Source organism: Amborella trichopoda, chromosome 9 (assembly GCF_054954075.1).
Source record: "Amborella trichopoda isolate Santa Cruz 75 chromosome 9, AtrichopodaSantaCruz75HAP2 v2.0, whole genome shotgun sequence".
In the NCBI taxonomy this organism is placed as follows: Eukaryota; Viridiplantae; Streptophyta; class Magnoliopsida; order Amborellales; family Amborellaceae; genus Amborella; species Amborella trichopoda.
The window spans coordinates 21,442,677-21,461,917 of NC_142344.1; the positions used below are offsets into that span (position 1 = coordinate 21,442,677).

Below are 19,241 nucleotides of genomic sequence, written 5' to 3' on the forward strand. Positions count from 1 at the left end.
GCTGCTTTTCTTGAATATAACCAGTTCTGATGATTCTTACAACATTCCAATGGAATTCGAACCAAGTGGGGTTGCACTTGGCAGGCCACCGTTCCTGACTTATTTCTTTGTTTCTTTTAGTTTGCTGCGACAAAAGACCCTTTAGAAGGAAGAAATCCAGGGTTTCACTTCCATGGGACCGTAGTCTGGTACTGTGCTCCACAACCACAACCACTATCGGTCGGTGACTTTATCGCTTCAAAATGGCTCCAAACACGTGGATGCTAGTTAGACCTCACGAAACTCACTCCTTTCATGTCTCTCATATCTCTCTCTTCTCTTTTCTCTTTGTTGTCTATATTCTCGTTTTTTGAGAATGATTTTCTCTCTGACAGTCCAAACACCTGAAATTTGGAGAGAAGGCTTGAAATCCTCTAGATTACAAGCCCACCAAGTTTCATATCGATTAGAGATCATTATTTATGACCTCCCTTTATATGGTGGCCAGATCAAAGGGGCCTTCAATTCGCTAGCATTTTAGCATTTTTAAAGAACATGTAAGCCACTGAAACATTGAAACTTCATGAAAATTGACTGGAAGGTCCCTTTAGCTGTATCTTGAAGACCCTCCAAGTTTTATCCCATTGCGAGACCATATAGTGGATATTTGACGAGATGCTTCAAATCACCAGCAGTCCAGCTTCCAAAAGAAAACATACTACCCAGGTGTCCAACAATGATGAAAATTGGTGAGAACTTTTCCTGCCTTGTATCCAAATATTTCCCAAGTTTCATTCAATTTGGGGATGGTTTGATGTGGTTTCAAATAGACTGGCAGTCCAATTCATACAACATGTAGGTTGCCGAGTGTTGGGGTGTTCAGCTTTCACTATAGAACTTGACCTTAAGTCGCTTGTACGCTGTGAAAGAATTGAGATGTATGCCCCAACGATTTGTGCCATATTTTACGGTAGACGTGCCCACATATGTCGATTCCCAGGATTTTTTTGTGATGTTTGGGCTGATAAGGCCTTCCGATTAATGTCCTATTGGGCTGTCTTAAACCCTCATGATGTAAAACACAGACACACAGAAGTAACAACATGGAAGAGTAGCTTCTTACCTCTTAGAGGGTGAAAAGAATTATCAAAAGCAATCTTGTCCAACAATACCGTCAATTATATGAAACCTTTTAATAGCGTTTAAAAACTCAGTGAGCCTACCTTGGACCCACCCTGGTCATTTAGGCTAAGAAGGGTACTGGTTCTGAAGGCTTTCCAACACATACACACAGAGCCCCCCACCTGGCGGGGGGTTGTAAGACACCAAAAAACAATTGTAGCCCTATTATGATGCCTGCTTTGACATCCAAGCAGTAGATCTACAAAGGAGAAACTAAAAAGCCTAAGATTTGACAGTTCTTGAATTTGAATTTTGAGTTGATGAAAGAATTTGGAAAATTGGATCAAGTAGAACCAAAATTCAAGGATTTCAACTTTCAGCAAGCATTTGAGAATCGATTTGCAATAAATGAGAGATTTGCAGCCTTTCTTATCACCATTTACAATTCTTTCCTCAAGATGTTTGAATTTATATAGTAGTTTTAAATTTGGTATTTTATGCAGTAAATATAAAAAACTAACTATTTTGGCACTTGTTTCTTCCTTTTTCTTTCCATCTTTCAAGAATTATGTCCAATTTTTACAGTTTTAATTATTCTTTCCATGTTTTTGCCCATATGTTTCTTTTTTTAGAGACCAGGGTGCGTCTCGCCAATCGAAATTTTTAGCCTTTTTTTAGTCCATTGGCTATCTCTTTATTTATTGTAAGGTGGCCACATGGATTTAGACCTTCATACGAAATTTGTTTGTCTATATTCGGGTTACACCCCTATCAGTCCAATAGCCCTACCGCATTTTTCTCCTCTCCCCCCCCCCCCCCCCCCCCCCCCCTTCTCTCTTACCTCCTTAGGCCAAGTTTTATGGCAGGCTACTTATTTGGCAACTACTTGGACTATTTGGTTGGAAGCAACTGCACTATTTGGTTGGAATGAAACAACAAAGCTTTCTAAAGCAAAGCATCCCACACCAATGCAACAATCAACGGATTAAAAGAAACCATTATTTTTTGGACTCGTTATAGCCAAGAATTTTGCTACTTTTTTTGGTGGCTCCCCCACCCGTGCCCCTCTTTTCTTTCACATCCTCAGGCCTGGTTCTATGGCGGGCTACTTTTTTGGCGACTAATTGGACCATGTGGTTGGAAGTAATTGGAGAATTTGCCCCAAATAAGGCTGTAGCCCTATTTTGATGCCTTCTTTCACATCCAAGCAGTAGATGTACAAAGGAGAAACTAAAAAGCCTCATATTTGAGAGTTCTTAAATTTGAATTTTTGAGTTGGAGAAAGAATTTGGAAAATTAGATCAACCAAAATTCAAGGATTTCAACTGTCAACGAGCATTTGAGAATCGATTTGCCGTATAAGAGCGATTGGCAGCCTATCTTTTCCCCATTTACAATTCTTTCCTCAAGAAGTACGAATTTATAAAATAGCTTTGAATTTGGTATTTAATAGCTTTAAATTTGGTATTTTATGCAGTAAATATAAAAAACTAACTATTTTGGCATGCTTTTATAAATGTAATTTTCCTAATGGCGCTTGTTTTTTCCCTTTTCTTTCCATCTTTTAGGAATTATGTCCAATTTTTACATTTTTAATTATTCTTTCCATGTTTTTACCCATTTGTTTCTTTTTTTAGAGACCAGAGTGGGTCTCGCCAATCGAAATTTTAAGTCTTTTTTTAGTCCATTGGCCATCTCTTTATTCATTGTAAGGTGGCCACATGGATTTAGACCTTCATCCTAAATTTGTTTGGCTATTTTGGGGTTACACCCCTATCAGCCCAACAGCTCTATCGCATTTTTCACCCCCCCTTCTCTTACGTCCTTAGGCCTAGTTTTACGGCGGGCTACTTTTCTAGCAACTACTTGGACAATTTGGTGGTTGAAAACAACTGTACTATTTGGTTGGAATGAAACAACAGAGCATTCTAAAGCAAAGCGTCCCACACCAATGCAACAATCGACAGATTAAAAGAAACCATTATTTTTTGGACTCGTTATAGCCAAGAATTTTGCTACTTTTTTTGGTGGCTCCCCCACCCGCCACCCTCTTTTCTTTCACATCCTCAGGCCTGGTTCTGTGGCAGGCTACTGTATTGGCGACTAATTGGACCATGTGGTTGGAAGTAATTGGACTCTTTGCCCCAAAAATGGTTGTAGCCCTATTTTGATGCCTTCTCATCCAAGCAGTAGATCTACAAAGGAGAAACTAAAGAGCCTCAGATTTGAGAGTTCTTGAATTTGAATTTTTGAGCTGGTGAAAGAATTTGGAAAATTGGATCAAGTAGAACAAAATTCAAGAATTTCAACTTTCAGCGAGTATTTGAGAATCGATTTGCCGTATATGAGCGATTTGTAGCTTTTCTGTTCAACATTAACAATTATTTCCTCAAGACGTTTGAATTTATATAATAGCTTTAAATTTGGTATTTTATGCAGTAAATATAAAAAACTAACTATTTTGGCATGCAATTATAAATGTAATTTTCCTAATAGCACGTGTTTTTTCCCGTTTCTTTCCATCTTTCAGAAATTATGTGCAATTTTTACATTTTTAATTATTCTTTCATGTAAGCCTATTTGTTTATTTTTTTAGAGACCAGGGTGCGTCTTGCCAATCGAAATTTTTAGCCTTTTTTTAGTCCATTGGCCATCTCTTTATTCATTGTAAGGTGGCCACATGGATTTAGACTTTCATCCTAAACTTGTTTGGCTATATTCGGGTTACACCCTCATCAATCCAATAGCTCTACCGCATTTTTCTCCCCCAAACCCCCCCCCCCCCCCTCTCTTACTCCTTAGGCCTAGTTTTATGGCGGGCTACTTTTCTGGCAACAACTTGGACTGTTTGGTTGGAAGCAATTGCACTATTTGGTTGGCAAGAAACAATAGAGCTTTCTAAAGCCAAGCGTCCCACACCAATGCAACAATAGATAGATTAAAAGAAACTATTATTTTTTGGACTCGTTACAGCCAAGAATTTTGCCACTTTTTTTGGTGGCTCCCCCACCCACCACTCTCTTTTCTTTCACATCCTCAGGCCTGGTTCTATGGCGGGCTACTGTATTGGCGACTAATTGGACCATGTGATTGGAGGTAATTGGACTATTTGCCCCAAAAATGGTTGTAGCCCTATTTTGATGCTTTCTTTCACATCTAAGCAATAGATCTACAAAGGAGAAACTAAAAAACCTCAAATTTGAGAGTTCTTGAATTTGAATTTCTGAGTTGGTGAAAGAATTTGGAAAATTGGATCAAGCACAACCAAATTCAAGGATTTCAACTTTCTGTGAGCATTTGAGAATCGATTTTCCATATATGAGCGATTTGTAGCCTTTCTGTTCAACATTTACAATTCTTTCCTCAAGATGTTTGAATTTATATAATAGCTTTAAATTTGGTATTTTATGCAGTAAATATAAAAAACTAACTATTTTGGCATGCGATTATAAATGTAATTTTCCTAATAGCGCTTGTTTTTTCCCTTTTCTTTCCTTCTTTCAGGAATTATGTCCAATTTTTACATTTTTAATTATTCATTCCATGTTTTTGCCCATTTGTTTCTTTTTTTGGAGACTAGGGTGGGTCTCGCCAATTGAAATTTTTAGTCTTGTTCCATTGGCCATCTCTATATTCATTGTAAGGTGGCCACATGGATTTAGACCTTCATCCTAAACTTGTTTGGCTATTTTCGGGTTACACGCCTATCTGACCAACAGCTCTATCGCATTTTTCTCCCCCCCACCCTCCCCCCTCCCCTCTTACCTCCTTAGGCCTAGTTTTATTGCTACTTTTCTAGCAACTACTTGGACTATTTGGTTGGAAGCAACTGCACTATTTTGTTGGAATGAAACAATAGAGAATTCTTAAGCAAAGTGTCCCACAGCAATGCAACAATCGACAGATTAAAAGAAACCATTAGTTTTTGGACTCTTTATAGCCAAGAATTTTGCTACTTTTTTTGGTGGCTCTCTCACCCACCCCCCTCTTTTCTTTCACATCCTTAGGCCTGGTTCTATGGGGGGCTACTTTTTTGGTGACTAATTGGACCATGTGGTTGGAAGTAATTGGACTATTTGCCCCAAAAAAGGTTGTAGCCCTATCTTGATGACTTCTTTCACAACCATGCAATAGATCTACAAAGGAGAAACTAAAAAGCCTCAGATTTGAGAGTTATTGAATTTGAATATTTTAGTTGGTGAAAGAATTTGGAAAATTGGATCAAGTACAACCAAAATTCAAGGATTTCAACTTTCAGCGAGCATTTGAGAATCGATTTGCCGTATATGAGCGATTTGCAGCCTTTCTTTTCACCATTTACAATTTTTTCCTCAAGATGTTTGAATTTATATAATAGCTTTAAATTTGGTATTTTTTGCAGTAAATATAAAAAACTAACTATTTTGGCATGCGATTATAAATGTAATTTTCCTAATAGCACTTGTTTTTTACCTTTTCTTTCCTTCTTTCTGGAATTATGTCCAATTTTTACATTTTTAATTATTCTTTCCATGTTTTTGCCCACTTTTTTCTTTTTTTAAAAACCAGGGTGGGTCTCGCCAATCAAAATTTTTAGTCTTTTTTTAGCCCATTGGCCATCTCTTTATTCATTGTAAGGTGGCCACATGGATTTAGACCTTCATCCTAAACTTGTTTGGCTATTTTCGGGTTACAACCCTATTAGTCCAACAGCTCTATCGCATTTTTCTTTCCCCCTCCCCTCCCCCCCCGTTCTGTTACCTCCTTAGGCCTAGTTTTATGGCAGGCTACTTTTCTGCCAACTGCACTATTTGGGTGGAATGAAACAACAGAGCTTTCTAAAGAAAAGCGTCCCACACCAATGCAACAATCGACAGATTAAAAGAAACCATTGTTTTTTGGATTCGTTATAGCCAAGAATTTTGCTACTTTTTTGGGTGGCTCCCCCACCTGCCCCCCCCTTTTCTTTCACATCCTCTGGCCTGGTTCTATGGCAGGCTACTTTTTTGGCGACTAATTGGACTATGTGGTTGGAAGTAATTGGACTATTTGCCCCAAAAAAGGTTGTAGCCCTATTTTGATGCCTTCTTTCTCATCCAAGTAGTAGATCTACAAAGGAGAAACTAAAAAGCCTTCACAATTCTTTCCTCAAGATGTTTGAATTTATATAATAGCTTTAAATTTGGTATTTTATGTAGTATATATAAAAAACTAATTATTTTGGCATGCGATTATAAATGTAATTTGCCTAATAGCACTTGTTTTTTTCCTTTTCTTTCCTTCTTTAAAGAATTATGTCCAATTTTTATATTTTTAATTATTATTTCTATGTTTTTACGCTTTTGTTTCTTTTTTTAAAGACCAGGGTGGGTCTCGCTAATCGAAATTTTTAGTTCTTTTGTAGTCAATTGGCCATCGCTTTATTCATTGTAAGGTGGCCACATGGTTTTAGACCTTTATCCTAAACTTGTTTGGCTATTTTCGGGTTACACCCCTATTAGTCCAACAGCTCTATCGTGTTTTTCTCCCCCCCCCCCAACCCCTCTTACCTCCTTAGGCCTAGTTTTATGGCGGACTACGTTTGGTTGGAAGCAATTGGACTATTTGGTTGGAAGCAATTGCACTATTTGGTTGGAATGAAACAGCTAAGCTTTCTAAAGTAAAGCATCCCACACTAATACAACAATCGACAGATTAAAAGAAACCATTATTTTTTGGACTCGTTATAGCCAAGAATTTTGCTACTTTTTTTGGTGGCTCCCCCACTCGCCCCCCTCTTTTCTTTCACATCCTCAAGTCTGGTGCTATGGCGAGCTACTTTTTTGGTGACTAATTGGACCATGTGGTTGGAAGTAATTGGACTATTTGGTTGGAATGAAACTAAGAAAGCTTTCAAAAGGGAAGCATCCCATACCAAGGCAACCATTGATAAACTGAAAGCAACCATTATCATTTTGGCTCGTTATAGCCAAGAATATTGTTTTTCTTTGGTGGCTGAGTTTGATAGAACTGGAAACACCTTCTTCGATCCAAACCAATGACTACTTCCAAATCCTCTCTTTGGACCCCATCTGTTACAAGTTCTGTGAAACTAAGATTTGATGGCTCCTTTCTTGGGAACCCTGGTTTGGCTGGTATGGTGGCATATTCTGAAATTGCTCAGTCCAAACAATCCATGCTTTTTCATGCCTAACAAGACCATAGTTACCACGATCTTCTAAGGAGGGGTCGCTTCCGCTCCGGGATCTTCTTTTGGTGCTCCAAAACATGGGATCTCGATTCCCGGTGATTCCTTAATATTAAGGATCTAGATCTGGAAAAATCATAGATCTCGATCCATATTTTAATAAGGACCAGATCCGTATACCATAAATCGTTGTTTCATGAGTAAGCGGAACCACAAGATCTCAATTCCTTGTGTTTCCTTGATATTAAGGATCTTAATCTGGAAAAATCAAAGATCTTGATCCATATATTGATGGGACCCAGATCCCTATACCAAAAATTATAGTTTCAAGAGAAAGTGGAACCGCAATTCCACCAACATAGAATCAAGTATTATATACTTTGGGTGCTAGTTTTAACAACACACTCCATATATTAATGGGACCCAGATCCCTATACCAAAAATCATCGTTTCAAGCGAAAGTGGAACCGCAATTCCACCAACATAGAATCAAGTATCATATACTTCGGGTGCTAGTTTTAATGACACACTTTTTTGTTCATATAGAATGAAGTGTAGATCTCCATTTTTTTATGACCTACAAAACTTTCTAATTCTTGATTTCTTATATATCTTACAGTTCAATACTTTACACACCTTGTGAATTGTGACTTGTGTCTAATTTCAAAGAAAGGCAACAAGAGAGGGCAAGGAGAGAGAAAGTCCACAATAGAGGAGTTGAGATAGTTTGTTCTTGACTGGTTTCAGTGCACCTACAATTGTTTACAGAGCAAATCAGAGTGATCTTCAGAAGAAGATCCCTCTAATTTGACACCTTAAACTGATAAAAATAATGTGTGGTAGAGAAAGTGGGACAAATAGAATTCATATATGAGGCCAGATCTGCCCGGAAACGAGCAGATCCAATCTCAGATCTGTGGCAGAGTCAGCATTGATCTGAGAATATGAAACACGAATTTAAAAAGCACTGAAATACTAAAATACCAATTAAGATAAATTAAACAAGAAAAGAAGTAAGAAAGAGTAAAGAAATATACCCGATCGGGCCATCTGGCCCGAGATCCCGAGCCTTCGAGGGCTCGCCCGTATCAGAACCGACGTCCTCTTTGCCTCTCTGATTCGGATGTTGACCCGCAAATCTCTGGTTTCAAATGGTTGTTGTGCCCTAAGGATGGTTTAGAATTAGGGTTCCCTAAGTCTAGGTTAAGATTTCTCAGGCTTAGGGTTAGGGTTTCAGGCTTAACTTTCTCTAAGAAAGTCTGGTCTCCCCTCTATGGCCACGAAAATGAGGTTTTAAAAGGGCCAAGGATCTGTTGGGAAGGGCATCTTTCCATAACCAAAAGAACCTTCAACCAAAGATACCATTTTTGGGGATCCGGATTTGGGAGACACGCCTAGTGTCGCTCAAACAAACATGGTAAAAATAACACAAAAAGGCAAGAAAATCAACGTACATGGAATTTTCTAATTTGGGGCTGAACAGGGCTGGGTGTCGCCCAGGTCTGGGCGGCACCACTCGTGTCACCCAGTCTAGGCTGGCCGACACTCCCAGTGTCGCCCAAACCAATATTGGTCAAACTTTGAAAATTTTCACTTTAGGTGTGTTCCTCAGCCTCTTGTGAAGCTCTCAGATAAATTTGGATCAAAAAGGATTTTTCTACTATTTTTAATGATTTTTTTGGTAAAACAGGGCGTTTGCAAGATTTTGGATCAAAACAGGGTATCTGCAAGGTTCTGGGTAAGCAGAATGGTTCTGAGTCACAAGGTAGGCTGTGTGGGCTATGGATTTAGTTTACTACGATAAGTGTGGTCCTAAGGGTTCAAGAAACTACAGAATTTGCCAGATTTAAAATGGGGTATCTACAACAATAGGGGAGTTAAGAGAGTTCATTATTGACAATGTTGAGAGGGAGAAAGACCACAATGTTCCCCAAGGAATTTCAAGAGAATAAGAGCCCATATAAGTCCCCAATGAATGGATTTCTTAACCAGTTGAAGAAAGCTAAGAGGAGAGAGAAAGAGAGAGATCGCAGACGACACAAAGTTCCATTCGTGCCAAAGGACTTATTAGGTATTACATCATCATATAGGTTTTTAGTATCACTATTCCATTGATAACAAAAAGTCCAAGAAATTTTCAATAACATGATTCTTATATACATTGATACTTGGGTTTGTGAATTTGGAAAAGTTAAAAATACTATTAAACAGAACTCACTCCTAGATTACAATGCAGTGGATATTTAGACTTCGGGAACCTAGATCCTAACAGAGTGAAATGCGATCCCATTGCGATAGGGATCCACTCCTTTGCAGTTATGGAACTTGATCCCTAAAAGTCAGGGATCTCGATCCCTATATCTATGGAAGTCATTCCCTCAACCACGGAACTTTGCGGCTTCCTTGCTATGCGCTTCCGCTCCCGATCCCAAAGCATTTCTTTCTCCCACCCATGGTAACTATGAAATAGGACATATAAACTCCACACTGGCCTAGGATATGGCTTTGCTCAGCGAGCTAAACTATTTGAAGCTAGCCAGGGCACCCCTTTGCTGGTTGAAGGGAATTAAGTGAACGTCAAAACGTGGCTAATAGAATTACTTCCTATTCTTGGAGGCTGCAACCATCTTCGATCAAAGTTTCAATCTTAGAAGGAAAATCCTTTAAGACATATATGGCATGAATCAAACTTGGATGTTAACTCTCTTGCCGAAGATGGTGCTTCCTAAACCCACCTCAGAAGAAAGTTTGTTTCCTTTTGGGAATTTTTGTGCAAATGACCCATGTACCATGGTCATGTAAAGTGCACACCACTTAGCATTTGTAATTTGTATACTTTTATACACTTTATTAAATACAAAAAGCTACTTTGCGCCAACCACACCCCCGCCCCCCCCAACACAAAACACAAAAAAAAGCAGGCTTTAAGGCTTCTCAGTCTCTGATCTACACAACCAGTGGCATGAAACAGTAAGCTCAGCTCCAAGATGCCTTCAATGATAGAACTGGCAACCTCCAGAAGAAGTTTCAACTCAACTTCGAAGGAACTAGCTAGGACAAGCTGGTTAAAGTGGTGTTTTTTGCACCGACTAAGGTGACATAAATTCAACAACTGGGGACCTGTTGAAGTAGGTGATTCAAATGACGCTGAAACATGATCACTGCTGACTGATCTTCACCTCCAAACGATGCAATGGCAGTCAGCGGTAGCTAAAAGGGACTCCAAGATTATGATAGCATGGGCCACCAAGGTAGCAACCTATCCATAGAGAGTTGTCCGCCATATTCCAGGAGATTTTATTATTGAGGTAAATACAGACATGGGTTTTGCTCATATATTGCAAGAATTGAAGTCAATTGCTGACTCGTTGGCCAGAGTAGTTATGCAAAGATAAAATGCAGTTTGATCATGGGAGTTATTTTTCCAGAATAATTGATACAGGCTAGCCTTACCATTTTTAAACACACACAGTTACAAAAAGAAATAAAAATGGTGACTTATCAATAAAAAAAAAAGGAAAACGAAATGGACACAACAACAGCATGCATTCAGCAAAAGCATCGTTAGAACGCTAACAAAGTCAAAATTGCTAGAGAAAGGTTAGGTCTTCAAAAGCTAACAAGAAGCAAAACATTGGGTAGATTCTGATTTTAGAACAAAGTTTGAATCGAGATAGTTGACAGCCTTTAATTCCATTAGCATGTTACTGAAATAACAGCAAACAATTGTTCGGTTCTTTGTCATTGCATTTAGCAGAAGCCATCAGAGTAAAACAATGAAAATCTCCAACACTTGAGAAAGTTAATCATTGTCCTTCATAAATAGAACTCTATAAATGACGATACATACATAAAAGCGCAATCAATAATATTCACATGAATCATGATATCAACTTTTCAAGAGTTTCATGAACATAATTATGAAAAAGAAACAGATTAATTCATGTGAAATGTGACAAGATCACTAGCTAGAGCAATAAAACATACCGTATCTAGTATACGAAATGAAAGTCTTGTGTGAGGAAAGATAACCTGCAATACATTAGTCAGTTACTTCGTGATATACATGTATAAGCATTTTAAGACTCTAAGGGATCAAGAAATCAAATGTGATTCTTCTTATGACATGCTTCAACGTACTGGCAGATCAGGAAGGGGAATCCTCTCGTATATCTTAAGTTGCAAAGAAGGAAGCTCGTCGCAATCTACACCACATGTATGATCCATTTGGTCAGTATAAAGTAAAATTAATTCTTCGAATGCTGGCTCCTGGAGCAAATTTTGAGCATGAGAATTAGTAATATCTCAACAACAGGATATACCTTTGAGTACTGGAGAATCATTAGTAACCACATTTACCACCGAGATCATTCGATATGGACAACAGTAGAACAAAATAGGAAAACTAGGGCACCAACTTAATGTACTAGGTATATGTTTTCTATTGTACTCACCTTGGTTATTTATCTTGGGGGCTGAGACTTGTTTTGATAGATGTAGAGCCGTTAATATGTTTCCACAATGACTTTTCACCATATTATGATATCATTTTAAAGATATTAAACATTTCAAATTCATCCTTAAAGAAATTTACCAAGTGTATACAGTGGATTCATCAGGAGCGAAAACATAATATAAATAGGAATGGGTGGCTGAAGACCCAAACAATAAAATTAACAAGTATAAAACAGCAAGAACATAAACCAATGGAGAAGCTCTGAGCTTCCTTAATCCTTTTCCAATCACCTTCCACATCATTTGATCATTTACCTATCATACAATTAGAAGCAAGACAAATGTTTTCCCTTGTGCAGTGACCTTGATCCTGTGCCTCATTGAAAACATGATTGCAAAAACTTAAGAATAGCTGAAAATACTCATCAAAAAGGGCTTATACATTCGTATCCAATGATGTCAATAGTACTTTCTAAAAAAATAACAATTGTATCAAACTTAGGTGGAGGTAAATTTTGACCAGGGTGAACCAGATCCACCTAGTTGTGAATATGCGGGGAAAACATGTAGGGTGCTGCTTAATTGGGAAATATCAGAACTCATACCAGCAGAATAGAATAAAAGCCCCCAATCAATTTCATCTACTCAGATCACAAGTGGCACATATGAATCTGGTCTAATAAGTGCAGGTACCAAGAATAACAGCAGCGACTTCAAACAGAGTCAACTTGTGGCATTAGATGACGACATGAGTTCATCAGATAATGATCTTGCAGAGATTTGACTTGGAGTTAATTTGGCAAGGGAAGAGAAGTGATTCGACTCTTCTGTCAAGTAATCTTTTTAGAAATAATTTAAAAAATAAAAATTCACAAATATATCGATAAAAAAGCAGTTTTTTGGCCGGTAAGGGTTGAAGAAGCCAAATAAAATAGTATAGTATTTCTAATCAAGCTTTTCTGGGATAATGTTTATTTGGTATTGATAATGCCATTGACAAAGAAAATCATAGTTAAAGAAATTTAATTGTGCAACAAACTATGTATTTGTGCTATACAAGTATGTTCAATCCTCCACAAATTTTAAATTTCAAGAGCAAGTTATGTTGTACTTTATGTCTTCAGGTAAGCTAACAATGAAGAAATTTCCTTTGAGTTCTCAATTGACATGCCATTATCAGTGTTCATGAAGAACTTACAAGCGCACTCTTCTTCTCTCCATCATACTTATGGCACTTCTTCTTTCTCTCTAATATGTGTCCCCTCTCTCTCCCCAACAGATGCTTCTCACTCCATTGTCCTCTCTCTTCCCTATATCTCCATTGAATTTATTGCACTCTCTCCACATTTACGGCACTCTCATTCTTCATTTCTATATGGCTTCTCTTTAACCCTCTCTCTCTCTCTCTCTCTCTCTCTCAAACCCCACACTCTAGGGCTGCCCAGGTATCTAGATGCCTGTCTAGGCGGCAAAATCCACCTTTTTGAACATTGGAGAAGATTAGGAGGAACATAAGGAGTGAATGAAGTTCATTATTTCATAAGCTGGGTAGAAAAGGATTTACTTTTATATTTAAATCTAAAATTCTTAGTAATTAGAGGAAAAAGGCAACCCTGACCACTCACCAAAGAGCCCCTAATGTTTCTTTATAAATTACAGACTCAGGTCCAAGCATACATGTGCACACTCACACTCACACATACACATTTAATATTGTATTTTGCTAAGTATCAAAAAGAGCCTGGCAATGCAGCAGGACATGCTCTCCCAGAAGCATGTTGTCCTTGCAGAACACTTTTCTTTAATGATGTAATGGGGCATGTTTTTGGTTTTCATGTTAAAAGGAGAGATGGTTTCTCCACAGATTCTGCATATGGATCCATACCTTTTGCTATTGCATCTTCCAGTTACTCTATTGTAATCCATAAAATTCAAATTATAACAGGCAAGTAGGATACCACATACCAAAAATTGCTAAATCCTAATTCTTAAACAACTCTAGTGGATATATAAAGCATGATGATAAACTTGTTTAACAACTAGGATTAAAAATCTGAAACTGGAAGGTTTCCTTCTTTAATTCTACACAAAAGGCCATATTTGGGATAATATAGCAATAAAATGAAAACAAAATATTTCTTAGAACATATTCAATGGTATACCTGAAGAATAGATTGTGAGAAAAGAACAGATATTGCAGCCTTAAGAGTCCTTACAATATCATTTCCACAAGACTCGCTCGTTGCAGGTTTCCAGATATCACTAAGTGAAACCCTTGGCAAGAAATTTGGCCTAATGACAAGAATTGTTATAAGAAAGAGACTTGTCCAGTTTGTAAGAAATTTCAATCTCAAATATACATAATATTGCCACAAGAAGGTCAAGTACGTAAATTAAAAAATCCTAACTCTGAGTTAAGATACCTTAGATTTTCTACTAATAATACTGCAAAAGTAAAATCTTTCCAATAATATTCAAAACTAGAAAACTAAAACTATAGTTAACATGGAACATGCAAAACCTTGACCATTATATTATATTTCACCAATTATCTTGCTCCTAATATAGGAATCACTCATCCATGACATAGAGACCAGGAAGCCTTGGGATGGGGATGAGAAGAGTGAACAAGAGGCAAACTATGTTTCTGAGTACGGTAGTAAACATGATCTAGTTACTCAAACCTTAGATGAGGCTCTGAAATTGTACTTTCACAATCAAGCACAACAGACACAGTTGGCAATGCAGGAAGGAATCCGCTCCAAACGAGCAACTTCCTAAAAAGTATTTCACGAGGTCCAACTGATGACAAAAAGTCTTCATATCGAGAGACAGCTTTTTGTGCAGCAAACCATATTGGGAGGTCACTATCTGATTGTAATTCAGCTCCTTACAGGTCACCATGGGATGACCTTTCATTTTCTGAAAACAATTCCTTTAGACGAGAAGGCGTCTTTAACCAACTCCGGATTCCCTTAAACAAAACTTGGAATTGTTCCATATCACCAATTCTGCACCATGTCTGACAAAAGGAGAAAAGGAGAATCATTAGCATGAGGCCACAACAGAATCCATATATTGTTATACACAGAGGTTAAAACAAATATGGCAAAAATAGATGAAAACCAATATCACATTTCATGTAAGAAGAACAACACTGCATATTCTATTTAAGAAATAAAGAGATAAGCCCCCATTTATGCATTTGTAATCCCCAATAAACCCTTGGGTCCACAGAAAGCCCGTGGATCCCTCAATAGCTTAAACTTGGAAGTGAAACCCCCTCCTATCTTTTCTTCCATCCAAATTCCCATCCTAACAGTTTTCTTTTAAAAAATCATCCATACTACCCCCCCTCCCCCTCCCCCCAGCCCCTCCAAAAATGATGTGACAAAGTCAAAGAAGCACAAGAGTTTCATGTTAAGAAGCCAATCTCTCATAATGTACAAAAGCGGTTGACCGCAGGTCCAAGCTTGAGATGGAGATCTTGCATCATCAAATTGTCAGAGACTCCAATTTTCATTTGTTGGGCTTATATCCTCCAATCCAAAGTCAGCATTAGAATCAAAGGTATCCGGCTTTTGAATATCCAAGAAATTGATTTTTGTTTATTTAAAAATCCCATTTCAATAAAATAAAATATCCAAAGAGGTCCAACAATTCATTTTAATTCTCTAAAATATAATTAAACATATTTAAGTTGATGGTAATTGGATGAAAAGAGTTAGGAATATCACAAATATACTGAGGACCCCATCCTTTTTAGAAAGGATGCATCTGTCATCTTTTCAAACGCACCCAATAGTTTCCATGACTCAGAGCCCTTCGCAGGGGCTCATGCTTGAATAATCAAAGTCAGTCAATAAATAAAGTAGACACGTTTTTAGCCCATAGATCACAGGTTCCTCCCTAAGGACAAGTCCAAACACGATACCTCATAGGTCCTTCCAACACAGTTCAGTGTTGCAGAGAGACATCTCTTCGGCACATGTACACGACACACACCCTCACTCAGAGGATTGTTTCCCGGACGGCTATCTAGTGTACGTGTTGTATGATGGTAATGATGAAGATTTAGCACTTGTCCTCTACGGCCAACCATCGAATGCAGGGGTAACACTTAGTCCCCTCACCAACCACCTTGGGCACATCTCCCACCTCATCAAGGGATAACCCCACATTGAAACCCTTATCGGTTGTGTATAAATGCCCAGGGCTATGGGTTTTAGACATTAACCTGAGCCATAGCCCATCAAAGCTCAGGTGAGTCACGATACTAATAATACACCTCACAATCCACTCTGGAGCATACTCCCACTGGAGCTATGATATCACTATATAAATAATTTCAGTACATCCTCTCGTAAGGCCTTTATATGGCTACATAACCCCAACATTTCTAACCTTACAAGGTATTAGAGATTCTACCCACCTCTTTAGAAGTTTGATCTCTTCATCTCGAGCATCAACCAGGTGATTTCATGTGCAATACCTTGTTAAGAGCCATAAGTTGAAGTAGCAGTCTTAGGGCAACATCGATCTGCTCTAATACCAATTGATGCATCCCAGAATGATTTTCTATTTCTTTATGAAGCACAATCAGTTCAGATATGCATGAATGATAAAGAACAAGGAAGTTATAGAGGGAAGATCAAGTAGAAACATGTGAAAGAGGGCTGGAATCCACCCTAGAGATCACACCCCCCCAAAGGAAAAGGGAGAGCGGGAGTCGTGGATTGTCCCTCCTTCCAGCTGTATCTCATTCAAAGTCAAGCAAAAGTTGGCCAGATATGCCTTATATAAGATTTTTTTCCCTCCCAAAACCTGCATGGTGCAATACCAGCCCTTAGATAAAAGGTAGAAGTACTACAATGTACCTACAACTAAAGTGACTTATAAAACGACCAAACCAATTTTACTTATTATAAATAACCCCTTCTACTGGCTCCCTTTACTAAGATATATCACATTTGCAACTTATTTGAGGCCGCTTTCTTCCTCTTGTATTGTTTCTCTCTCTTTTCTCCAAGTACTCATTAGTTACTGCTACTACATCACCTTCAATGGAGTGAGAGAGAGAGAGAGAGAGAAATCTAGTTTGTAGAGGAGAGAGAGAGAGGTAAGATTCACCCCAAGGAAGAGAGAGGGGGGGAGAGAGGTGGAATACTTTTGGGTGGAATGTATTGGAATTATGTCCTTTCAAGGCCTTAAATTCTAATATTTTCAATGGATCTAGATTTCAGTGGGAGTAAAAGAGCGACATGACTCTAGGATCTTGGCACAATGGGACCAAGAGTCATGGAACTCCGATTAACTTATGAGAAGGATTTATATGCATGGGAGGTATTGAGAGGGTTACCTCTTAAGTCAGGATCGATTGTAATGTCAGTCACTCATAACTAAGTGATGGACCATGGTGGTATGATTTTTGTGTTTATATGAGCTCGATGACAAAATAGCGTTGTATGGGAAGGTGAGGGCCAATAAAGGACATTGGCTTAAATCCCTAACTCTTAGAACCTTCTCGTAGCATGTGCGTATATTGTCGCAATGTATGAGAAGCCGCTCTTCCAGGGATCCACTAGATGTATGCACATGTGCCAAGAGAGCAACCCCCACACCATGTGTGCATGTCCTCTAAGGTGTGCACTTGAAATTCACTTATACTTGGAGATTCAGGATTACACATTGGTTTGACTTTGATAGGCTGAGATCATGAGCCCTTGATTATACACTATGGATCATGAGTCTGCTGGGTCAAACTGAGATGGTGGCTTTGGATTCCGAGTCTAGCCGAGTGGAGCCCTCCAATTCATAATTCTACTCCAAGGATCCTAATTTCCCTTGTAAATTTTTTTAAACAATGCTAAAATGATTTATTTTGAGGGAAAATCATTAGAATATTTTTCACGGATTTTTGAGAATATTTTTGGATTTTTGGGCAAGAAAATCATTTTTAGAATTGTTTGGGGTAAATGACAAAGAAGGACAGTACCCCGAGACCCACATGGGACACCTAAATGGCCAATGGGTGTCCACGTGGTGGCTTAGGGGGCCCCACATCACCCCACATAGAGGATGACGTGGGGGTGACATCAACCCCCCTCAAGGGACCCCCCATGTCATAATGCAGTTTTGTTTTATGCTATGGGATAGTTTTATGTAATTTTGTGAAATATTGAGATTTAAAAAAAAATCTTTTTAGCACATGCTGAAAGCAAGGGGTTTGTGCACATGTGTGGTGAATTAAAGGAGGATATAGGCGTTTAAATCCATACCACACATCTTTATGGCATGATGGTGGATGGTGGGCTAGGATCAAGCCTCTCTTGTAGCTTTTAGTAGATAATATGGAGGGCCAAAATTCATTAATCTAAAAGCATCTCTACACTTAAGGGTTAGAAAATTATAAACACCCCCTTGAGCCTTCATTTCACACATGAGTTCACTTCATCCTTTCTCTCTCCAAAAGTGGTACGCCATAGTCTCTTTGTCTCCCATTGTGTGGTACGCCCAAGCTAAAGTCTCCTCCTCCTTTCTCTCTCTAAGTGTGGTCTTCAAAGTTAGGATGAGAGAAATCTCCATTGAAGCTTCTTATTACTCCATCAATGGTGATACAAAGCTCAAATTTAAGCCATGGATGATCTAGTCTTCAATCCTTCAACAATTGAGTACAATCTCTTTCTTTTTCTTTAATCCATTTGGTTTCTCCTTTCTATAAATTCTCAATTACATAAACATCCCTTCATCCTTTGATAATTAGATCTTTGATCCCTTGAATCATCTTTGATCTCCCTTTATCTATATAGTTGAAAGCATCTTCTATACATATTTTGACATAGTTTTCATGAGCTTTCTTCCTTGAATTTTGGGGTAATTTTGGCTGATATTTCTCTGAGATTTTCATGATCATATCGATCACTTAGATCTTCTTTTTAATCCCTTGAATTGTTGGTTTCATAAGAGGAGACTATGCAGAAATTTTGTGAACCGAATTGTGAACTCAATTGAATTGCTTTTGTGATTTAAGAGCCCAGTTTTCTCCCATGATTTTCCCACTTGATTTGATCTTTAAATATCTACAAATCATTCCATGTTTTAAGTGTGTATCTGTAGATGCTTGACTTCCCACTCGATTGATGATGTGTTGGCCCAATTTTGAGGTATGCCCTCGCATGTCACCCAATGGCACATAGCTAAACCAAATGCCAAAAACCGGGCACCCGAGAGCTCTGATTAGCTTCCCATGGTCATGATGCATTGCACACTTGAGCATATATATGTTGAAGTAATGGAGATCATGTTGTGATGAGTTTTATGAGTTCATTGATGTATAATGTTTCCTTGTAAGTTTGAGTGGTACAAAATTTCCAAATGCACAATATACATGTATAGGTTGATAATTTCCTTTCGTAGCTTGTATTGTTCATGTGTAAGGGACTCTAATTGAGTTGTATCATCTCATTTGAGTGTATTTTGAAGTCAATAGCTCACTATTGTTATAATGACATTGCTGTAA

General features: G+C 38.2%; 1 protein-coding gene across 14 annotated transcripts in view; it reads right to left on the bottom strand.

The window, feature by feature from the left end:
• The window catches only part of LOC18436434 (uncharacterized), a 68,158-nt gene that overhangs the window by 17,547 nt on the left and 31,370 nt on the right, over positions 1-19,241 (bottom strand). For 7 of the 14 annotated variants that reach the window (XR_016040717.1, XR_016040716.1, XR_016040708.1 and 4 more), the window contains exons 5-8: positions 14,407-14,744; positions 13,885-14,014; positions 11,408-11,472; positions 11,255-11,299 (exon numbers count right to left, since the gene is read on the bottom strand). Coding sequence is in view for 1 of the 14 variants with exons in the window: in XM_088846676.1 (XP_088702802.1) it covers positions 14,613-14,744 (132 nt within the window). In the remaining 13 variants the exon portion in view is untranslated. Of the gene's footprint in view, positions 1-11,254; positions 11,300-11,407; positions 11,537-13,884; positions 14,745-19,241 lie in introns of those variants that run through there. The other 7 variants (XR_016040710.1, XR_016040718.1, XR_016040711.1 and 4 more) reach the window with 5 other exon arrangements.